General features: G+C 42.7%; 2 protein-coding genes across 2 annotated transcripts; one reads left to right on the top strand and one right to left on the bottom strand.

Annotated features, from left to right (window-relative positions):
• Positions 1-4,473: 4,473 nt before the first annotated feature.
• On the top strand, positions 4,474-11,123 carry LOC125540789 (cation-chloride cotransporter 2). Its single transcript, XM_048704349.1, has 12 exons — positions 4,474-4,596; positions 4,790-4,868; positions 5,081-5,172; positions 5,973-6,087; positions 6,593-6,693; positions 7,231-7,292; positions 7,569-7,805; positions 7,873-7,987; positions 8,111-8,305; positions 8,959-9,359; positions 9,668-9,829; positions 9,918-11,123. Exons 1-12 carry the CDS (start codon positions 4,475-4,477, stop codon positions 11,006-11,008), a joined length of 2,772 nt encoding a protein of 923 aa, XP_048560306.1. The 5' UTR covers position 4,474; the 3' UTR covers positions 11,009-11,123.
• Positions 11,124-20,684: 9,561 nt separating this feature from the next.
• On the bottom strand, positions 20,685-21,835 carry LOC125540788. The gene is made up of 4 exons (XM_048704348.1): positions 21,680-21,835; positions 21,549-21,602; positions 21,255-21,401; positions 20,685-21,130 (listed from the first exon to the last, which is right to left on the bottom strand). Exons 1-4 carry the CDS (start codon positions 21,833-21,835, stop codon positions 20,756-20,758), a joined length of 732 nt encoding a protein of 243 aa, XP_048560305.1. The 3' UTR covers positions 20,685-20,755.
• Between the last annotated feature and the right edge of the window lie 2,304 nt (positions 21,836-24,139).

The raw sequence follows: 24,139 nt of genomic DNA, 5'->3' as shown, positions 1-24,139 counted from the left end.
AACGAGCCCCGGCCTAGCCTTCACCTCCGTTAGACTCGCGGCGAGCCTATCCTAGTTTCCCCTCTCATCTAGAGCTCAAACGCATGTTGTAGTCGTCGTCCACTCGAGCTGAGTGCCGCCGTCTGCCATGGTCGATGTGCTCCTCATTGCTGAGCTCCCCTTATGTCGTTCTGCTGCTTGCCCTGCTCCCCTTGGTTGGTATATTCCACACATCAACCTAGTTTGCTCAAAGTCGTGTCGTAACGCCAATGTCGTCGGAGTCATGGCTCTGCCGCCGCCCAGATCTGACGCTTGCCCGCTTCCAGCCACCCACAGCCTCTCGCGACCACCCATGGACGCGCGCGAGCATGGACTATACCCTGGTAACCTGTAGCGTGTCTGTCGTGGCCTCCGGAGGGACACCACCGTGATTTGAGGTTGCCGGTGGTTACGCTAGTCGTGCCGACGTGGCGTCATTAGTTTAGGTTGATTAAGGTTATTCCGAGACACTGACATGTGGGGCCCCTCAGTTAATGACGATGTTAGAACTAAATTAATCCCATGTTAGTCTCTGCGCAACCAAGATGTGGGCCCCATGACATTTGACTTGGCACAGTCATCGTTGACTAGGCCCAACAATCAGTGAGACTGTCTAGCCGAGAGGGACCCACCTGCAGGTCAAATACCGCCTTTGACCATGTCCACGTGCGCATCAGATCAGGATAAACCAGCTAGGAGCGTTTTTTGATTGGTATGGGATAGTTGAGGTGGGGGGGGGGGGGTCAGGGGGTTATGTGAACCACCAAGTTTCTTCAGGGTAGTAAAATATACCTTTTTTCTTTCATTTTCTATCTCCTATACATTGGCATTATTTATTCTTATTACCTCTCATTTCATGAATTTTTATTTGAATTACCCCTATTAAGCAAAAGTTTTGTCAGTTTACTCCTAAATTTTTGACTCGGCCGTCACTGAATACGTGCATTTCCATCACTATTTCGTAAGATAAATTGCTCTTTTATCATATACTAGCAAAAGGGCCCGTGCGTTGCAATGGGAGAAAAAAAATCATAATCTCTAATGGCCATGATCACATTTTGTTGCATCACCGTCACTGAATACGTGCATTTTCCATCACTATTTCGTAAGATAAATTGCTCTTTTATCAAACATTAGAAAAAGGGCCGGTCCTCTGCATCAATTTCGTGAAAATCATGAATATATTTTTAGACTTGTGAACATATTTGAAATCGTGAACATTTTTCATATTCATGACGACTTTCACAATTTTTGAAACATTTCTGACAATCAAGATTTTTTTCAGTTTTATAATGTTTGCAACCATTTTTTTAACAATTTTCTTGAATCGGCGAACATTTCTAGAATGGACGAACATTGTTCTGAAAATTGGTGGAACGATCTTCAAAATTCAAGAACAATTTTTTGATTTAACGATCATTTTTTGAATCACCTAATAATTGATGAAGAATAAATATTTTGTAAGTCACAACCAGTTTTTGAATTTTAGGATATTATTTCCATTCATAAATATCTTTTGGATCTGAAATTTCGTTCAATTTTATTAAAACAATTCAATACAAGGAATTTTTAGAAAACATAAACATTTTCTGATTTCTCGAACATTTGTTTACAAAATTTCGAACTTTTTTGAATAAGCAAACATTGTTTTATAAAATTGTGAACATTTTTTGAATCCATAAACATTTTATGATTTACTACAAATAATTATTTATAAATTCTATTTTTTTTATTTTCAGACATTATTTTGAAGTCCTAAATTATTTAAAGTATAAAAAATGAAACAAAAAAGAAAAAATAATAAACGAAATTTAGAAAACAGGCCGGCCAAGCATGGGCTGGCCCAAACTGGTGCGCTCCATCTTCTCCTAGCGCGCAAAGCACAGTATACGATGTCCCTACTGCATGGGCCGGCCCCGTCGGTGATTCCCTGTGCGAAATGTTTTGTTAATCATTTATGGGTTGCATTGATAGGTAATATTTTGCAATTTTGAGGGAAATTTTCGTGACATACCACAAGAAACAATAGCCTCTTAATTATTAGGTATAGATATAGATATGCAACCGTGTCTTCTACTTTTCATAGGAGGTGATTAAGATATTCTGATATGAAGGAAATCCAAAAAAACACGACAAAAGAAACACGTGTAGAAATATTTATGTGTTCGGATTTGGTCCGCTAGCACTTGTAAGGATTGGCCTATTTGCCACACTGTTTTACTTTAATTATGTAGAACTGCATGCGTTAGCCAATTGACCCAAAAGCTGCAATCCTTCGGTCCATGTTTAGGCCTGAGGTAGCCACGCGTGAGGGGTAGTGTTGATGTATAAATGCATAGTACACCTTTTTTCATCAGCTTGAGTTTTTGGGAGAGGGCTGTTATACTCTAACAAATTAAGCCTTTAATTTTGCAATCATTTAATCAACCAAACAAATAATACTCGTATACGTACTTCTTTTTACAATCACTATGATTCCTAGCTAATTTCCACACAATAATTTCTTCTGCTCCTTGTTAGGTTCTATAGTCTTACTTATTGAAGGATTGCAAAGCCTCCCACAGGAGAAGATTTCATTGGAGTACAGGGACAATTTAAAGTGAAGATTCCTATTGAGTAGGAGACCACATAAGGGTGAAGGCTCCCACAAAGCACATAACTCCTTGATTTCGGGCTTGAGGAAGAACCTCCACATTTGTTCTTGTGCCTCCTATGAAATTTGTGAGAAACCATTCAAACGTGTAGTGTGAATCTACATTTTATAGGTGTGTTGCCTTCGCATCACTAGCTATCCATGTTCTTCTCGTGTGTTTTTCCTTTGTTCTTAGTCTTGTGGTTATGCTAGTATGGTAGTTGTGCTAGTATTTGGGTTCTTCTTGTGGTTAGGGTTGCTGAGTCATCCGACATTCCAGCCATGGTTGTGGTGACGGTAGTGCTCGGTGTTTTAGTCAGGCGGCAAGGCGGCGGCGGCATCCTAGAGCTAAAATAGTGTCCTCACCGCCCTATCCTCATTTCGGTTTTGCGTCTAGCGCCGATAAAGTGCACGTGGAGGTGTCTCTTGTGGACTTGATTGGGTCATGTAGGCTTTGGTCTCTGACGGATGTGCTTGAATCCAATCGTCATTGATCTCAGGCAGATGTGCTTGGATCTGGCTAGCGCTTGTGGCCGTTGGTGTGCTTGCAGGTACGGTCCTCCAGATCGACGTTTTGTCTTCGCCAGCGACAACTAGTGCTCTGCGACACTTGTCCTCCAAGGTTTAGCATAATGATTTCCCGAATGTCAACCATAACATGATTTGCTCGGCTCTGACGAGGGAGGGACGATGATGGCAGTGCACATTCGACCCGCACCGATGCATGTAGTCGTCGATGTATCTGGTTGTAAATTTCTATTATTTCTGTGGATATGTGTACCACTATTACATCTAATACTCCGCCCGTCCCAAAATAAGTGACTCAACTTATCATATTAGGTGGGAGGATTTTTTGAAAAAAAATTACAATGAACACAAATTTTCCCTCGTTAAAAAAAGAGAGTTATATTGGACATAGATTTTGCTAGATCGAATCAAATTTCAGTTGCAAAATCCTCTTGCCTAGGGGCAAAAAAAAAAGGGTTGCTGCATTTGGAACCAGGTGCCCTGTCCCAGCTAGACTCGCGCCCTCGCCCAGCTAGTCGAGCCGAGCGTGCCACGATCCGAAATCGATCCCAAGGCGATGGGGAGCAGGGGAGCCCCACGGGGCGCCGCCGCCGACGACGACGGCGACGAGGAGGAGGACCCGGTGCCGCAGGCGTCGCAGCAGAGTTACCGCCCCGTGGAGCCGCACGACCCCGCCGTCGTCCAGATGGCGCCCCTCGACCCCGGCGCCTCCGCCGACGCCTCCGCGGCGCCCAGGTGATTCGGTTGGACGACGCGCATTTCGCGTCTGTTCTGTTCCTGTTCTGTCTTCTGGGTGCCGTTCGTCTTGTGCAGTGCATCCGGGGAGGGGCTTATTGCGCGGATCATCGCATTGCTGACAATATCTTCGTTGCAGTAGTCAGGATCGAAAACTCTGGGTTCCTTTGATTGGAAGATGGTGGTTCAAATTTGGACAAAAAAATTACTTGTAGAGTGTTTATTTTGGTTCGTGTACTCACGTATATATTGTAAGACTTGATGATGCCATGAATCTTCAGATAATTAATGTGTTGTTAGTTCAGATTTAAACATATCTTAGTTTGTTGCCACTTGAAGTTGCTGGTAGATTTATTTCAAAACGGATGAATTGCTATTGTTGCTTCTATTTAAGTAGTGCCACTTCCCCAGCGTTGCAACTGCCATAGCTACTGGTTCCCTGCTACCCGAAGAATTATCTGTTTCTGAAAGTAATTTTTTAGTTTCTTGATCGGAAATGCTAGCAATAACACATTTAATTATTCATATTATAGGCCCATTAATCCTGGTAGGAACAGAAGTATGGATCCAAGAATGCGTGTGGCTTCTTCCAATGCGCACCGTACATCTAGTGCACGTCAAAGTGATTCAAAGCTTGAACTCTTTGGTTTCGACTCGTTGGTTAATATTTTGGGACTTAAGAGGTATCATCAGCCCATCACTAACTGCATGGATTTGCTTCATTTTTTTTATTAGAGCTTCAATGTTTTTTCCTGCACGTGTTTATTGCGCGTTAAAATATAATATTTGAGGAAATCACTAGAAGCCTATATATATGTTTAATTTTGCTCTGAACATAGCTGGGGCCATGTCATACGTCTGACTGATTCTGTACAGTATGGCAGAAGAACCAGCTCAGACACCTGCTAGTCCTACAGATAGTGAGGATATGGGTATTACCATTGGACGCGCTCAGGTTTGTTCCCCGTCCAATTATCTAATGCCATTTCCAAGCTTGTTAGGTCAAGGCCAATTTCCAAATTTAATTGTAATTGATTTTGTTTATTTTTATTTGTAAACGAACTTATTCTATTTTTTTATTGCTCTTGGTCCCTTTGCTTAATTTTACTTTAGTTTATTTTTGGTAAAGCGTCACTGTTCGTTGCACTCATTTTTTTTGCTATGCAGGAAACCGACCCTAAACTCGGTACCCTGATGGGTGTCTTTGTGCCGTGCTTGCAGAATATATTGGGAATAATCTATTATATACGTTTCACATGGTAAAATTTTGCATCTGTTCTTTATCAGTGCGTTATGCCATTATCCACTACTTTCTAGTTAGTTTCTGCAGCATAAAGATGCTATGGTGGAAGTCATATTTCTGTCTTTCCCTAGTATACTTTATAGCCATTGTGGTAAACAGCCTTCATGTAACTTTATCATATACTCCCTCTGTAAAGAAATATAAGACCTTTTAGATCACTAGTTTAGTGATCTAAAAGGTCTTATATTACTCTACCGAGGGAGTATTTATTTACTATTGAATGCACTGTTTCCATAGTTTAACTAAGTTAAGAAACATTACTCTAAAATTGCAAAACATTGATTACCACTTTAGGAACCGTTGGCTCAGAGAATTGCCCTATCTGAGGACCTTGATATACTTCATATTGTTCCATATTACTGTACTGAAGAACTGGCATTTTGAAGTTCGTTAATGCCACTCCCTGTACTCTTGGAACTAAATAAGAATTTAACATGTAAATTCTGCTGATTGATATTCATACTATTGTGTATGTGTAAGGGGGCTTTGAGTTTACTATTGTGTATGTGTAAGGGGGCTTTGAGTTTACTATTGTGTATGTGTAAGGGGGCTTTGAGTTCACCCATCAATGGTTACTTCTTTAAAATGACTTGTCCAGTTTGAGAGACGTTCTTGTTCATTGGGTTCTCATCTAACAGTAGGTGATAAAGACGTGACACGTCCTCTGATTGTGTTTCTTACTTAGCTTTAGAAAAGATTTAGGATAAACCATATATTCGAATATTAAACAGGACAACCTTTCATTTCTCCTTGTAGGATCGTCGGTATGGGAGGCATATGGCAGTCCCTTGTTTTAGTTGCATTATGTGGTGCATGCACATTTTTAACTGCAATATCATTAAGCGCGATTGCAACAAATGGGGCAATGAAGGTAAGTGATAGATTCTTGAGTAAGGCTCTATATGTCTCTTATGTAAATAACTTCTTTATTTTTTTCTTGTTGTTTGTCGAACACGATAGAGAGGCAAACTCATCACCATCCAGTAGACAGTAAAATATAGTCCAGTAATTTCAAAATTGAGGAAAACAAATTCATATTTTGATATCCTTTGAGGGCGAGGGATGTAAACCGGGTCCAGTTGGGTCTAACAGTTCAATAAAGGTTTTTTCTAGGAAAAATGAACTATCGAGCTAACTAAAGCTGACTAAACAGGACTAGCTGGTGCCGTTTATTGGCCATTTACATCCCTACTTGAGGCCCATCTACTACTTGAATATCAGACTTAGAATCTCTGTATTTCTCAGTCAATTACGTTCAGATCAGCAAGTTAGACTTCTCAGCCAATCATCGCAAGAGAGTTTGTTGTTTACGTCTCATTTTTCTGCGCTACATGCTAGATCGTCGATGTATTCAGATAAGTTTCTTTTTGTTTCAGGGTGGTGGACCATACTATCTAATTGGCCGTGCACTAGGTCCAGAAGTTGGAGTTAGTATTGGATTATGTTTCTTCCTTGGAAATGCAGTTGCTGGAGCTATGTAAGTCTGCGTTAGACTTAGAGCATGCCGATTGATTACTTGACAGTGTCCTTCGTAAAATTTGTTTTTCTTGGAACTTCCTTTTGGCCAAATAGTTTTATATATCATATTCTAGACTTGCTACTATGTCTACTTGGGCAGGAATATAGCTCTCTTCTTGTTTCTGCAGTTATATACATTTGTATAGTACAACGAGTCAAATATTGGTAGAATAGCCAGTAAAATATCAGTATTATACAATTATATTTGGATATTATGCAGTATTGCAGTGTGGGATTTGAACCTTTATGCTAGTATGCAATCTTAAGAAAAAAACCTGTATGTTAATTAGGAGAGCTCATCGTTCTATGTAGGACCAAAAGAGGAAATGATAGAATTGCCATTTGTTGCTTGTGCAGTTCTGCTTATTGAGATTGCAAGTGTTACTATTGCAGCTTTCAATGCTTTATTTCTTTCTTGGCGTGGCTTTCTCCCTCTCTCTGACGCATTATCAGTTTATGAGCTGTTGTGTTGTTAACACACGATTGCTAGTTGCAGGTATGTGCTGGGAGCTGTAGAAACCTTTTTGGATGCTGTTCCTTCTGCTGGATTTTTTCAAGGTGTTGTATTACTATTAGCTCAAAACAATGCAGTCGATGTTGGTTTGTTTTTACAGGTCCTATATGCAGAACAAAACTTGTAAAAGTAGTTTATACCAAATTCTAACAAAACTTACCAAATGCTTATTTAATCGAGAAAACCCTCTCACAATTTTCTGAAATGATAGCATTGCTTTTGCAAATGCTTTCTTCTGTAGTGGTATGCAATTTTTATTCTAAATTTTTATCTTTCATCATTTCTTATTTAATTTAACTCTTAGCAATTTTCAAATGCAGAGAAGGTTACAGTGGTCAATGGTACAGCAAATGGAGGCGGTGGAATAACTATATCAACACCCAGCTTGCATGACCTCCAGATCTATGGTGTCATTGTGACCATACTGTTGTGTTTTATTGTGTTTGGTGGTGTCAAAATTATCAACAAGGTTGCCCCTGCTTTCTTAATGCCAGTCCTCTTCTCAATACTCTGCATTTACATTGGTGTCTTGAGTGCTCCAGGGCCCAACTCTCCAAGTAAGTAGCTTTGCTTATGATTGTGTTTATTTCTTTATTTATTGTAAATCATTTTTTTCCTACGTAGAGGGAATCACTGGATTAAGTACGACTACACTAGTTGACAACTGGAGTGCAGATTACCAACCTACAAACGATGCTGGAGTTCCTGATCCAAATGGGTCTATATATTGGGATTTTAAGTGCGTCTTTCTTACTGCTAATTCTCATACTTAAGTTCCTTCCAGTTTGCTAATTCTCATGCTTTCTGTATATATATGCTATTTAGTGTTCACCTGCTAATCGGTTTGCTATTTGTCTTTCAGCACATTGTTAGGTCTCTTTTTCCCAGCTGTTACAGGAATCATGGCTGGTTCGAACCGCTCTGCTTCACTTAAAGACACACAAAGTTCAATACCAATTGGAACATTATATGCTACCCTTTTAACTACTATGATGTATCTACTGTCTGTGTTTCTGTTCGGAGCCTTGGCTACAAGACAAGAGCTTCTAACTGACAGGTCCGAGCTTTCTTCATCAACCTTCTGATTTCTGGATGTTGATAGTGTGTTAGATATGCTGTGACAGTATGGGGGCATTTTTAGAGCATCTCCGATTTGAGATTTAAGAGAGAGCTTGATAGCTCCATAAGCATAAGATTCATATGATCGTTGCTAAATTAAAAGCAAGTGCATTAACGCTGAAAGATGGCATGAACCAGTACACAAGCGCTACTGCATATATTGAAAAACATTCAGGACTTGCGCGTCCCAGCGAGTGTGGCTAAAGGTGGGGAATTGTGACACTTCCCATACTCGTAATGGTGCTCAAGGAGAGAAAGATAGTCTATCACTACTGCAGTATTGCTTATGCACGCCTGACAGTACCTGCAAATGTACTGAATATATGGCCTGGCGGAAGCATTGAATCAAAACCAATGTACTTAAGCTCATGCCAAACATCGAAGCCTAAGATGACTGACTGCTTGAAACCAATATGAAAAATAGGGTGTTCTACACAACATAGTGAGCAAGCACATAGAGTTATTTTTGTGTTAGTGTGACACTGTCAAGCTGCTATTCAGCATTTAGTAACATTTGACATCTTGGATTGCTGTAAGTTAGTAACACTACCTTTTTCTCGTATATTCAGCTCACCGATTTTGTTAATGCAGGCTCCTAACAGCTACAGTTGCTTGGCCTGCCCCAGCAGTAATTCACATTGGCATTATCTTGTCTACTTTAGGTGCAGCGCTGCAGAGTCTAACAGGGGCTCCAAGGTTACTTGTGGCAATAGCGAATGATGACATTCTTCCTGTTCTAAACTGTTTTAATGCTTATGAAGGATCTGAGCCACACGTGGCAACTCTGTTTACAAGCTTCATCTGTATTAGTTGTGTTGTGATTGGGAACTTGGATCTAATTACACCCACTATCACTATGTTTTTCCTTCTGTGCTATGCTGGTGTGAACCTTTCCTGCTTTCTGCTTGACCTCCTCGATGCTCCAAGTTGGCGTCCTCGATGGAAGCTTCACCATTGGAGCCTTTCTCTCATCGGTGCATTGCTTTGCATTGGTATGCTTCCCCATTTTAATATATCTATTTAAGATCGCATGTTATAACACGTATACAGAAACGGACACTATAATTTTCTAACAATGAGTTGATGGAAAATGTTTACTAAACACTTGTATGTTAGTTTGTCCAAGATTTCTTGTTGTGGTCAAGGGATGCCAGCTACCTTTTAAAATTACATGCATTACAGCTCTTGTGTACTTTATTCTTTTTCTATAACTGAAAAAATTGCACCCTTAGATTGTAATATTGAATACATTACAAAGGTGCAGACCGTTAACAGATGATTTCTCCCTCTTAATTTCCAGTTATCATGTTTATGATCTCTTGGGCTTTTACTGTGGTCTCTCTTGCCCTTGCAAGCCTTATCTACTACTATGTCAGCTTAAAAGGAAAGGCTGGAGACTGGGGAGATGGATTTAAGAGTGCCTACTTTCAACTAGCTCTGCGAAGTCTTCGATCACTGGGAGGTACTGTTATTATCATACATCGGAATTAAACGTACCTCACAACACACTAAGCAACATTCTTTTAATTTTGACCATATGTCTGTTGCAGCAAATCAAGTTCATCCAAAAAATTGGTACCCTATTCCTCTCATATTCTGCCGGCCTTGGGGCAGACTTCCAGAAGATGTCCCATGCCACCCAAAGCTTGCAGATTTTGCTAATTTCATGAAGAAAAAGGGACGTGGCATGTCGATATTCGTCTCTATAATTGATGGTGACTATCATGAATCTGCTGAGGATGCAAAGGCAGTCTGCAGGAAACTAAGTGCTTATATTGATGACAAGCGCTGTGAGGGTGTTGCGGAGATTATCGTGGCACCCTCTATGTCCGATGGTTTTCGCAGCATTGTTCAGACAATGGGCCTGGGAAACTTGAAGCCAAACATCGTCGTGATGCGCTACCCTGAAATCTGGCGCAGCGAGAACCTGACACAAATACCATCGACATTTGTCGGCATTATAAACGATTGCATTACTGCTAACAAGGCCGTTGTCACAGTGAAGGGGCTTGATGAGTGGCCCAACGAGTACCAGAGACAGTACGGGACCATCGACCTATACTGGATCGTGCGAGATGGAGGGCTGATGCTTCTGCTGTCTCAGCTCCTACTAACCAAGGACAGTTTCGAGGACTGTAAGATCCAGGTCTTCTGCATCGCCGAAGAGGACACCGAGGCCGAGGAGCTAAAGGCTGACGTCAAGAAGTTCCTGTATGATCTCAGGATGCGAGCAGAGGTTATTGTCGTCACCATGAAATCCTTTGAAGCGCATGCGGACGGCAGTTCCAGGATTGATGACACTCAAGAAGCTTACAGAAGCGCACAGAACAGAATCAGGGTATATCTTTCAGAGATGAAGGAGACTGCGGAGAGAGAAGGGCGGCCCCTGATGGAGGGCGGCAAGCAGGTCGTGGTTAATGAGCAGAAGGTGGACAAGTTCCTCAACACCATGCTGAAGCTGAACGCTACCATCCTCAGGCACTCCAGGATGGCCGTCGTGGTGATGGTGAGCCTCCCGGCGCCACCGCTGAACCAGCCCGCCTACTGCTACATGGAATACATGGATCTGCTCGTTGAGAACGTGCCACGGATGTTGATGGTTAGGGGATACAGAAGAGATGTTGTCACACTTTTCACATGATCAGACGCCCCCATCTGACTGGTGGTTATAGCCTGCATTGTAGCATGATTGTTGAGCATGTTCTCCAGTGATGACGTCCCAAGCCATCGACTTGAAATCAGGAGTGTGGGGATGTCTTCACAGAACAAAGCGTGCATAATAGTTGCTTCATTCTTTTATCGAATTGAAGCCATTCACATCGATAGAAAAAATACACAGTGTATATAAAATCTGTAGAGAATCTACTCTCCATAGATTAAATCTCCAATAATAATGATCGTTTTTCCTTCCCATTTCTGATCATGCCTAACAACAACCCTTTCTGTTGTTTTCTAACCCTCATTTTTTTCTTCTGTAGAATATAACCATTTTGTTTTGTTTTTACTTTCTTGAGAGGATGAATATGATTATATGTTCATAGATACAATAGCTCTGATCCCCTACCCTCTTGTATTTTGTTGTCATACATATTTTGTTCCCAATATGTATGTATGATCCTGTAAAAGGTACGATGATGGATCTGTAGAGAGAATTGATTTGTAAAATTGGGAAGAATAATCATTATAGTAAGGCATTCTTGAACCGGAGCCTACTGGCCTTTGCTTTGAAAACACTAGTGTGGTAAAAACGAAGAAATGGTACCAGCATATATATGTATGAATTGCCTCATCAAAATCACGTGTCGATAAACTGCAATAAATCTCTAAAGCAAACGCATGCGAAAAGGGTCGACAAAGTTATTTTTTAGCCTCAAGGGTTCGACAAAGTTGACATGAATTGGGTCAGAACTGCTCCCTCTGTTCCATAATTCAAAAGGGCTATAAGTGCATGCTCCCATTCAAGTTGGCATAGGCACAATCAGCATTCAAATTAATGCACGAGTAACATAGCAAGACCTAAACTCAGACTAGCCTAAATCGATTAAACCAATCTGTTACAAAATTACCACAAGCATGACTACATTATTTAAATTAGCATATAAGCATGTCTATACTCAAATTAAACACGTTAACGTGCGGGAGAAGGCGGCCAACCAGCATGCCCATGTGGCGCATGCTGGTTGGCCGTGGCTAGAAATTTTTTATTTTTGTTGGATATTATTTTTGGAAGATGAAAGTGATACTTTTTTTTTCTTTTGAGAAAAGTTTTCATTTGGAGATTATTTTCAGAAGATGGAAGTGAGACTTTTTTCCTTTTTCTTTTTGAGATTTTTTAGGCCTTTTTTTATTTTTGAGATGGTATTTTAGGGGTTCTTTTTGAGATGGATGTGATGCCCACATGTTACAGAGCTGTAAATAGTTGTCCAAAGCTCCAAGCTGCTTCTGCTTCCAACATTCATTTGGCCCAGCCCAACAGCACATGCCGAACCCTAAGAAGGAGCCCACTGATTCTAAAAAATAAATAAAACAGGAGCACACTCCCAGTCCCCACCACTCCTCAGAGCATCTCCAGCCGTTCAGCCCCCCAGGGCGCCCAAAAAGAGCGGCCTGGGGGCGAGCCGGCGGTAGATCGCCCTCTAGGGTTCGGTTCGCTCCCAGTCACGCGCCCACGGTCGTCGCGGATTGGGCGAAGTTCGTTTCAATTTTTTTGCAAACTCGGCGACTTTTGCATGAACTCGGCCAATTTTCGACAAAATTTGTACAAAAACTTAAAAACATGCATGAACTAACTTAAAAACAAACTAAAAAGCCTAGCCATTGCCGCCACCATCGCCCCGCCGCCGTCTACATGCCGAGAAGCCTATAGAAGCGAGTGTAGTCGCCGCTGCCGTCGTCGTCGTCGTCGCGCACCTCGCGTGCGGCGTACCTGCTGCATCCCTCGCCGGGGTCGCCGACAGCGCTTGACGGCCCGACCTCGCCCTCGCCCTCGCTGTCGATGATGATAACACCGCCCTCCTCGGCGCGGCTACGGGCCTGGGTCTTCAGGTACGCCCAACGCTGGCGGCACACCTGCTCGCGGACATAGTGCTCCCTCGCCCATTTGAGGGCGGACTCATCGTCGGGGCCTACCATGCCGGCATGCTCCGACTTCACGGGGAGCATATCCGGCTCGGGCTTCGGCCGGACCAGGCGGAGGGAGCGCCTCGTCGGTGCCATCACAGGCGAGGGCTCGTTGATGACGAGGGCGCCGCTGCGAGCACGACGCCCGAGCGGTGTCTCCTCCGGCTCGGCCTTGACGGGGCGGAGGGCCGGCGAGCCGGAGCCCGACGACGAGGACGACCCGGGCTCCATTCGCCGTGGCATCCAGGAACTGCCGCGGCGGCGAGAGAAGGTGGGCCGCATCGGGCACTCCAGCCACGGCACATTGCTGGTCTCGATGTGGTCGAGGACGGCGTCGAGTGTGCGGCCGGGGACGCCCCACCACTCGCGCCGTCCTTCGGAGTTGAGGCGGCCGCGGGGGATGATGTCGTTGACGGAGGCGATCTGCTCCTCGCGGCGGCGCTGGAAGTACATCGTCCACAGCGTCTCGCTGTCGCGCGCGTACCTCGGCTCGTTCCGCTGCTCCTCTGTCAATGAGGAGCGGATGCAGGTGATCTCCGCCCGCCGTGCGGCCCCTTCGGGCACCGGCGGCACCGGGACGCCGCCGGCGCGCGCTCAGTCTGCACGAACCAGGCACGCGCATGTCGGGGGGCGCCGGGTACCCGGCCTTGTACAGAAGGCGCGCCTCCGACTCTTGGAGGTGTCGGCGGCCGAAGCCATTCGCCGCTGCGCCGTCGCCTGCGTATCTCTCCGCCATGGTTTCGCTCGTCGGCGGGCAGGGGAGTGGTGGGAGAGCTCACCAGCGGGGAAAAGGCTTTCACTCGAGGTAGAGGGGGAGGCTGTTGTGCTCACCGGCGGGGAGGGGCGCCTTTTATAGCCGAAACGGGGTGGCCGGGGGCAGCATGAGGGCGGATGCGTGGCGCATGCGGGCGGGGCGCGCGTCGGCGACGTCTTCACTGCACCGCCCGTGAGGCATCAATGGAGGCCGCAGCGCGGCAGCCTTCGCATTGATTCCCGTGGGAACTGAGGCGATGAGGTCGACAAAGCGGCTGTCTTGCTGACTCGGTGGGCCCGCGGCTGTTTCGCGCCAAAACACTCGCCCTGGCCCCCCCCCCGGCGTGTCAGGTTCGGCCTGGGTTCGCCGGCGCTGATTTTGGCCCAAGCCGGCGAAAAACAGGCTCCTGGGACACGACTGGCCGTTTTTTCGGCGCCGGTGCAAAAAAATCACCTGGGGAGGCCGTTCTGGGGGCGCGGCTGGAGATGCTCTTAGTTTTCACTCCCCCAATTCTCCGACGATGGCACACCGAAACCCTCGCCGCCGCTCGCCGGCGGCAGCCGCGGACCGGGGCCGCTAATCGGCTTCAGCATGGAGCAGGCGGAGGCCGCCCACGAGCGCGACGGGCTGGAGCCCGGAACGCTCCGGCTCAGCATGGAGATCATGGCAACGGTCGTCTATGACGCCCTCCTCCCCCAACCGCCCGTCTCCCCCGCCGCCCCCCTCTCGCTCGCTAGCACGACCTGGGTTCCCGGCGGCGCCGACCGCATCAGCCTCCTCCCCGACCAGGTCCTCCGTGGCATCGTCTCCCGCATCCCCGACGCGGACGCCGCTTGCACCGCGGTGCTCGCCTCGCGCTGGCGCCCCCTTCTGGCGCTCCGTGCACCTCGTCCTCGACAACACCCACTTCCTCCCGAGAGGGCGGCCCGCCTTCGGCGAGGACTCGCCCGGCGTCGCGGACATGGTCACAGGCGTGCTCGCGGCGCACCCGGGCCCCTTCCGCTGTGTCCACCTCACCTGCAGCGCCATGGACGCGCACCGGGGCATGATCTCCCGGTGGCTCGACATCCTCGCCGCCAAGGGCATCCAAGAGCTCGCCTTTATCAATCGCCCGTGGCCGCTCGACCTCCGCCTGCCCGCCACGCTCTTCCACTGCGCCACCCTCACCCGCCTCTTCCTTGGCTTCTGGAGGCTCCCGGAAACGGCCGCCATCCCGCGCTCCGCCGCCTTCCCCAACCTCTGGGAGCTCGCCCTCTGCGTCGTCGTCATGGAGGACCGCAACCTTGCCTTCCTGCTCGACCGAAGCCCCGCCCTGGAGATCCTCACCATCATTGGGTCACAGACCGGAGTGCGCCTCCGCCTTGTCAGCCAGAGCGTGCGGTGCCTTCAGTTGTGCTTTTGCATCTTGGAGGAGGTCATGGTGGTGGACGCCCCTCGCCTGGAGAAGCTCTTGGAGTGGACAACATGGGATGAGTCAACCAAGTGTTCCAGGATCAAGATTGGCCATGCACCCAAGCTGCGTGTTCTTGGATACTTTCAGCCAGGACAGCATGACTTGGAGATTAGCAACACCGTCATCAAGGTGTGCAGCACACTAGACTCTAGTTCACATGTATGCATTTGTCAACAATAACATACATATGCCAATGTCATCAAGGGCTCAGATTATTTCATACCCCTTCATAACAAAGGGCAGGATGGTCTTTTCTTAACGTTTTTTTAAGCAGCTGGTCTTTTGTTAAAGTACGTCTACGTCTGTCGTATACAAATTGCACAGGTGCTGGGCCGACCCATTAAGCTAGGGTGTTCAAATATAAGCGCAACCCTAAAACTATAGGGAAAAGGTTAAGATTATGAGGATTTGAACCCAAGGCCTCCCACTAAACGACACATGCCGATAGCCACTTCAACCAACCACTGCTTGTGTTACGTTCTAGCGAGAAATATAAAAGAAAACACACTAGCGTACATATATATGAAATATTTTCTGAAAAAATCTGAAACTTTTATTATTAAAAAATGTGAACAATTTTAAAATGCCGAATAGTTTTGGAATTTGTGAACGAAATTTGAGCAATTTTACTTTGAAAATGAACAAAATTTTGAAACACAAACAATTTCTGAACATCTTTCGAAACATGATTTTTTTTAAAAAAATTGTGGTTTCTTTTTTGGGGGGTTTTGTTTGTCCCATTTTCCTTTTTATTTTTCAATTTTATTTTGATCTTAATTCTCTTTAAAAAATCACAAACGGTTTCTAAATCGCGAACCTTCTCTTAAATCCATGAACTTTTCAAATGCAGAAATATTATTTTAATATCGTGAACTTTGTTTTCAAATCTGTGAACGTTTTTACACATCCAAGTACTATTTTGAACTTTATGAACATTTTCCAATGCCCGGGATTTTTTTCAAATTCGTGAGCATCTGTTTTTAAAATTCATGATTTTTTTCAAATCCATGAATGCCTCGGCAGGCCCAACAGGCACGCGACAGGAAAGATGCATTGCCTAGTTGGGCTAAAACATAAGCTTTTTTTTCTTTTCTCTTTTTAGTTTTTCTTTTTTCCTTAATTTGTTTTTCTCCTTTTTGAAACCTATCTAAAAATTTGAAATATTTTTGTAATGCCAAAAATGTTCATATTTTCAAAAATTGTTCTCAATTTTTAAAAATATTCTGAAATTAAAAACACTATTCACGTTTACATTTTTGTTCACAAATTTAAGAAATGTTTGCAATTTGTGGATAATATCAATTGTTGGGAATTTGTCCACAATTTTAGAAAAAGTGTTTAAGTTTATAAAATTTTCATACACAATTTGAAATTCCATAATTGTTCACTAATTTCAATAGATTGTTAGGATATAGGAGAATGTTCATGTTGATTGATAATGCCAAAAATTGGAAATAACAGAGGCATTCTTAATTAGAAATTACATGCTCAGCGATGCACCCGTTTGGCCTAGTCTAGCCCACTCCTCTCAATAGGTGTTTTTTTTCTATGGATGAATAACCCCAACTTCTTGCAACAGCTTGACACGGATATATGAAACATCAATGCCAGGTTTGAACAACTTCCGACACCGTTTGCACGTTGTGACACGTCCGCCCATTTATCAGCTTTTTTTCACCGAGAAAACTCTAGAAAATGCAAAACTTGTTAAAAATCCAAACAATTTGGCACGATGCCTTGAATTTATCATAGAAGTTGGTGGAAAAAAATTGGAGCCATTCTACGGATGTCGAAAATCAACGTACTTTCAAAAGGATCTTTCTCACCCTACCTGAACACCCTTCGTTGCACATGGTCTTTGGGGTGCTATTGTTTTCTTAGAACTTTCAGATGAATCTCTGATTCTTTTTTCCCTGTTTCTGCTTGAGTCAGGTCATGCGAGTTCATCCAACCGTTCACGTACCAGTACATGTTGCATTGCAATTTGCAAGTAACCTTGCTTCAGTAGAGGAGAATTGGGTGATGGACTTGCTATCAGCCTGGTTATGAACTACTATGTCTATTCCTAAATAGATAGCATATTAGAAAGCATGCACTCTAAATTTGGCTGATGCGATAAAAAGAGTATTCATATTGTTTTCTTGAGTAAAGAAGGTATTCAAATTGTTTGGGTGAAATGTACGTGAAAGGAATATTGATTTACGATAAATGATATTTCAAATTATGTATGCCAAGAATTAGGTACTATACACTTCGTGTGAAATTTCAAATTTTCAAAAGGGTTAAACTATTATTTTTAGGGAAGGTTATCCTATATATGATTACATGTGTCAGCTGAGACGTGCAATCCAAGCTTCCTGGTGTGACAAAAGTTTGTGGAATTGAAAAAAGTTCATCGGTTTGAAAAAGGTTAATAATTTGATAAAAAAGTTTACAAATTTGAAAAAAAATCGCAAAATAAAATAAGTTCACAATTTTGACAAAACAAAGTTCACGAATTTGATAAAATTTTGTGAAATTCCAAAAATTTCATCGACTTGAAAAAAGGTTAAATAATTAGTAAAAAAGTTAAAAACAAATTAGAAAAAAAATCTTGAAATTGATAAAAGTTTGCGATATTGAAAAATATTCATTTATATGAAAAAAGATCACAGATTTAAAGGATAAGTTCAGGGATTTAAAAAATGTTCATGAATTTAAGAAAATGAAAAAAGAAAATAGAAAAATAAGAATAAATAAATAAAAATAAACCAAAGAAAAAAAAGGCAAAAAAGAAAAACAGACTGATAAGATACCCAACAAGACGAATAAAAGAATCCCTTAAAAAAAGGACGAATAAAAGAAGAATCCAGTGCGCTGTCCTAGTTGGTTACTGTAGGTAGTGATAAACCAAGAGGTTGGGTGTTCGATACTGCCTCACCCACTTAGTTTTTGAAGCTTAAAATAATAATAAATTAATAAATGGGCCAGGGCCAGGATGGAGGGGGGACGTGCTCCAGTTGTCTGATAGGCTGGCGGATCTGCTATGTACGTCTACAAACAGCTCATACGCCTCACATATGGAGGTGTGTATACGTTATGGTCAAATGACTATACTACCCTTATACGGTTTGTGAAGGGGGGGGGGGGGGGTACCGAAGCATGGCTCCCTTATCTTAATTAGCGGCATTGCATTTGCACACTTGTATTGCACGCTGGGACTAAGGTGAGCACCAGTGCCAGTGTGCCGAGTGTCCGCAATGAGCTCAAGAAAGTGCCTAATTTCCTTAGATGTTTTCCCAACGTTGAGACACTATATATCCAGGTACAATAGTTAATCCCGGTTTGCTTCAAAGACCATTTTTCATTACCACTATCTATATTTATACTCCCTCCATCCCAAAATAAGTGTCGCAAGTTGTAAACTTTCTACTAAACCAGCGACACTTATTTTGGGACGGAGGGAACCAGCGACACTTATTTTTGGGATGGAGGGAGGTGCATGTTTCGATTAACTGCTAGCTGAACTACGCATGTGTTTTTTGTTGTTTCAGTCTGCAAGGGTTTATGAGGATCCCACTGGTAAGGTGAGTGCCAACTTCTGGCTAGAGGGTGGTCCCATTACATGTATCCGGAAGAATATGAAGAAGGTGGTTTTCTATGAGTTGCAAGGGTCAAGAAATGAAGTTGTGTTCCTCAAGTTCATCGCCGAGAGAGCTGAAATGCTAGAGAAGATGGTGATTATGGTGTCGTATAAGTTCTTAACTTCGGGGGTTGATGTGAAAGCCACACTCAAGCCTCTGACTTGCGCAAAATGGGCCAACGGAGATTGTGAGCTTCAAGTCTACAAGAGCACAATCACCAAAAGTGGAGGTCCAGTTTATAACATCCGACTAGCATCTGAGTCTACGTGTGCTGACCCTTTTGACCATATCTACTACGATGAATTGCTGTAAGGTTAATTTGTAGCTATTCCTCTTGTAGAGGACTACTGGTACTTTAACCTTACCAGATCGAGTCGGCAGCAGCTAGTATCCACAGTCCATGTCATTCATGTAGCAAGTTGACTCTGTGATGTTACATCACAAAATTTGTGCTAAATATGTGCCTGGTTGTTGTTGGTGGGGGAAATGGAGAATTCGAGGCTTTATAGCTAAGATAAGCTTGCGTTCACAAACCTTGTGGTAAATATGATTTCTACTGTTGCGCTCACTAATGGTGGTGGTCTGCACGGTAACTTTACAAGGGTTTTAGGTGTTTGCTACTAGGATGCATGTTTGGGCGAAATGAGCTGACACCTTAATTTGGTACACATCTATTTGTGATCTGAACCGTGAGCGCCAGCCTCCTATTTAAGCCTGATCGCTGAAGATGAACATACCAAGTAGTGCATCTGCTGAATTATTCGAGACGAAAGCATATACCAGATCGTGTTGTCAGTGGGTCAAGTCCATGTTTCGATAGGCTGAAGGCCTACTTGCCTACTTTTAAATTATGTTGCCTACTTGGTACTTGCCTACTTTTAATCTGGGAATCAGTTCAATGCTATGCTTGTGTAATGTTTGCCTTGTGCAATCAGTTCAATCATTCCTTGTGTAATCAGTTCAAAGTAATTGCGGTTTTGCGCTACATTATTTCAAGTGCTTCCAGTGTTATGCCACATAGTTGTTCAGAGCTTCCTTGTGTAACTGATTCAGCGTTTGCATTTTATAATCTGTTCAGGCCGTTATGGTTTTATGCTAGAGAATTTCAAGTGCTTGCAGTTTGCTGCTTTTACTGTCGCAAGAATGCTGAAAGAGACCAAGCCCTGAAGAGTTTTGCCTTTTTGCTCTGTTGAACCGGCCATCCATGGTACCAACAGCCCCGTCGATCGACTGTTGCAGCTGAGCCTGCATCAGAAACTCGTCATCGGCTGTCTCCCCCTTCTCGGGTTACTCCCCCAGGCGTCGTGGGTGTCCTTCTGCCCCATGGCGTCCGGAGCTCCTGTAGAGGGACTTGCGGCGGTGGTCGACATGAAGCCGGGGCCAAGCGGTGCCTACTCTTATCCATCTTCACATTTTTAGTTAGGGATCACTCACAAGCTTTCTCGCCTTCTCTTTTTGATTATCTTCTTTCAAAAATTAAATTATCAAGAGATATAGAATTACTTTGCACTTTCTGAACTGAGTTGCAGTGTGCTTATTTTGTAAGCTGCCGGTGAAAAATTAACGGTTGTTCTATTACTCTTATTATAGATTACATATCAAGAATTTTTGTTATCCCATGGTTGCCCTTCCACCTTTTGTCAGAACACAACTTGATCAAAAAATAAGTATGAAGCCAAATATCTAATAATCTAAGAGCTAATCTCATAGGCTGGACGAAGTTACAGTAATCCATCATATAATACCAAATGGAATTTAGCTCACTGGGTTTTCTCTATAAAACATGGTTTCTTGTTTGTCCTTCAATATATTTAAAATAGTTTATGATTTATTAAGTTATCAAAGGCCAGAAAAACTTGTGTCCTCAACCAATACAACCATTTGTAGATAATAGTTTATGATTTGTTACATCATCAAAGGCATGAAAAACTTGTGTCTTCAACCAATACAACCATTTGGACCACCATAGTAAAATATGTAGCCCCTATTGATTTTAACAGTGAAGTCAGTTTCTTTGTAGCAATCTGGCCTGTCAACTAACTTGATCATGTGAGTTGTAATTGGGTCCCGAGCATGGCCGTTGGCATCGTAGATCTTAATATGCTTAAAGTATGCAGATCTCTTATCATCTTCATCATCTGGGAATTGACCACTTCCCATTGGAGGGCCATGTGTATTATTTAGGTAATTAACAAATCCTGTCAGGGCTTGTATTCGTGATTCTCCAGGGCAAAGTTGTCCTGGAAAATGCCCCAAGAATGATGGACGGTCTAAATCGTGTCGATACACCACCCAATCCCCAGAGTTCGGATCCTGCAGTATACAATAAACAAGGGATGATGGTCATAAATGATATTTTTCATGCTTGCAAGGAATCTCTTGTGAACACATGCCAATGCAATCCTATAGGGATATCTACTAGGACAACAGGGGGGACCTTGTTTAGGCTAAGCCTGGCGTAGTGATCGGCTTGGCCATAAATTGACGGGGGAGAAATAGCTTGGCCAGGCACTAGAGCAGCTCCTCTTGCAGGGACAAATCCTGGGCACTGCAAGTTATAGCAGCCTGCAGATTTGGTGTCCCTCTGAGAAATGATACAAGGCGACATGTATTAATGTTAATGTATACATAGCTATAATTAGTATAAATGAGTCCAATGAGGAAAAAAAGGATAAGTTTAGTGACACCTCAACATTATGTACTTTATCAGAATGGCATGGTATACACTTACCGTCGTGTATGTAAAGAATCGAACGTCTCGGTTATGATACAAAGAGGGGGAAACCTGCAAGCCAACCCATAATTTAAATAGCACTTCTTGAAAAGCATTTGAGTTTGTTAGAATGGGTGATATGTATGTACATGAAACCCAGCTTCAATTAAGCTGTAGTGTTCCCCTTCTTGACAGTAGATCTGTATGGCTGATCCGGATTCTTGAGAGTTTTCTTGATTAGGTGAACCCCATATACTCATTTCAGCTCGAAGACCATAGAATTTTCCTGGCTCCGTGTGCCACATTGCATACTATTTATATAAAGACGTAGCTCAAATTAGTGAATAGTCAGAAAAAAATTGTACTTGTGCACAAGCATATTACAATTTTTGGGTAGCTTCTTGGCAGCGGTAGGACGCTCTTCTTCCTAGAACTTATGACGTGGTGTTTTTAGGTGATCCTTTAGATGCTATCAAGATTTTCCTATGCCTTAACTAAGTAGGTTTGGCTCGAACTTACCTTCTCTACAAGGTGTATGGGTCATGCCAATGTAGCACGGGAAATTGGTGCATCGGTTAACTCCTAGCTTGGTGTTGGCACATCGGGATTAGTATTACATAGTGCATGCATACATGGATCTTCTTGGTAAGGAAGTGCGATGTGCACTCCAAGCTAAGTGTTTGAACATCGGGATTAGTATTACATAGATCATGCATGGAACTACATCTGTTTCTGAATCCATTGGGTGTGGTGTATTAATTTTTTATATATTGCATTATTTTTCTAGGTCTGTATCTAAATACATTGGGTGTGGTGCATTAATTTTGTATATTGCGTTCTTTGTCAAACCAGATCTGTTTCTGAATCCATTGAGTGTGGTGCATTGATTTTATACTCCTATATTGCATCCTTTGTCAAACCAGACCTGTTTCTTACTTTTTGTGCGAAAAAAGATCTATTTCTGAATCCATTGGGTGTGGTGCATTAATTTTGTATATTGCGCTAAAGAGAAACATATCTATGTAATTTAAATTGACCAAATATTTCCTCCTGTTATGAAAAACTAACACGGAGGGAGGGAGGGAGGGAGGGTCATACATGAGATTTAGTGTTGCCTTTTCCATCAGTTTTCATTCTCCCTTTGAGCTGAAAAGGATTGGATCTTGAAAGAGTACCATCCTAGAAAAAAGTTTTATCTGGAAAGTTAGGACGATTGTTGTACCAAGTCCATAAAACATAGTTATTTCCTTGCACATATGTTGTTCTAATGTCTAATGGGCCACATAACTAACAATGAATAATAACCAGAATACAAATATTGGTACTTGTCATGATCAAGTGGTCATGTAGGTACAAGAACGTGGTGGATACATAAGAAATATTAGAAAGGGTTATATGTGTTGACAAGCTAAATGCATACCTTCTCATTTGTTTGTAGAGTGCCACCCAGATCTATCGATTCGGCCAAAGTGATGTAGTAAGGTGCAAATGAAAAGAAGAGAAATATTGGTATGATAACATGACCCTGACCACGACCCATTGGTACAAGCAACTGTCTTCCTTCAAGAAAACTTAAAATTGTGTGGTTCCTTACACTTTTCTCTGATCTGGGCAGTGCTATATATACATATAGAGTAGAGGTAAGTTCTTGTATGTAAAGCTTTAGAACGTTTCTTGTAGATGTTTGCTCAACATTTATTGAATGATCTTATCTTTCTTTGGATAAGGATATACATCAATTATTCCATCAATGTTCTTTAATAGTTACTCGATTTACAATCATTCTTGGTTTTTCAGATAAGGAAATACAGATTGATTCATGAAATTTCATTAATAATGGACTAGATTTTATCCAATGAATGGTTGTCTGATGATCCGCCTGTTTTTATATGGATACGTATCAGTTGCTCCATCAATATTCACTGATAATAGAATTGGTTTAAATTCCAACCATTTCATTTCATAGATTTTTTTCAAACTCATTGTCAGCTTACTTCGACCCATTGGTTAGGACGAGTGCCACCTAGCTAAATAGAGAAACCTACAATATCCAAAGATAGGGATCCACCAACTGACCTAGGTACCAACATACACTCTCTCACACACTACAAAGCAGTGGTGGGGAAATGGAGGGTGTGCACACTCCAATTATAATCTACCTAATCCAAGTGTCATACAATATTTAACAAAAGCACATAAATATCCCAATCATGTCGCACACCATTTTAGTTCATTAAATATATTCCAAATTTGTAATCAGAAATAGAAATAGTCTTACATGCAAGATGCACATAAGTAGAATACTACGGCATTAGGTTAAGTATCTTTTCCATGAAAGCTTTAACTATGCCATGTTCACTTACTTTCAACAATACGTGTCGCTCAATAATTGTAACCGAGCAATGGTTCATCAGATCGTCATCCAACTTATTTATTACTGGACTCATCGCTGAAACTACCTGTTGCCAGTGGTAACATTGGTACCAATTTGGTAAGAAAGTAGACCAAATGATGAAGACCAGGCCTTTTTGTGAACATAACAGACAGCTCACTCATATACGTAGACATCAAAATCTCTCATCTTTTCTCATATCATCAATAAAAGTTGC

Source organism: Triticum urartu, chromosome 2, assembly GCF_003073215.2.
Source record: "Triticum urartu cultivar G1812 chromosome 2, Tu2.1, whole genome shotgun sequence".
NCBI classification, from domain to species: domain Eukaryota; kingdom Viridiplantae; phylum Streptophyta; class Magnoliopsida; order Poales; family Poaceae; genus Triticum; species Triticum urartu.
This window is presented reverse-complemented; position numbering and strand designations above follow the sequence as displayed.

Bases quoted from the DNA above. Each gene is read 5' to 3' on its own strand.
- LOC125540789 (XM_048704349.1), top strand. From the start codon at position 4,475: ATGGATCCAAGAATGCGTGTGGCTTCTTCCAATGCGCACCGTACATCT. The intron at 6,088-6,592 runs GTAAGTGATAGA...TTTTTGTTTCAG, and splicing joins CAACAAATGGGGCAATGAAG to GGTGGTGGACCATACTATCT. The intron at 7,988-8,110 runs GTGCGTCTTTCT...TTTGTCTTTCAG, and splicing joins TCTATATATTGGGATTTTAA to CACATTGTTAGGTCTCTTTT.
- LOC125540788 (XM_048704348.1), bottom strand. From the start codon at position 21,835: ATGTGGCACACGGAGCCAGGAAAATTCTATGGTCTTCGAGCTGAAATG. The intron at 21,603-21,679 runs GTACATACATAT...GTTGGCTTGCAG, and splicing joins TAATTGAAGCTGGGTTTCAT to GTTTCCCCCTCTTTGTATCA. The intron at 21,131-21,254 runs GTCCCCCCTGTT...TGTATACTGCAG, and splicing joins CCAGGCTTAGCCTAAACAAG to GATCCGAACTCTGGGGATTG.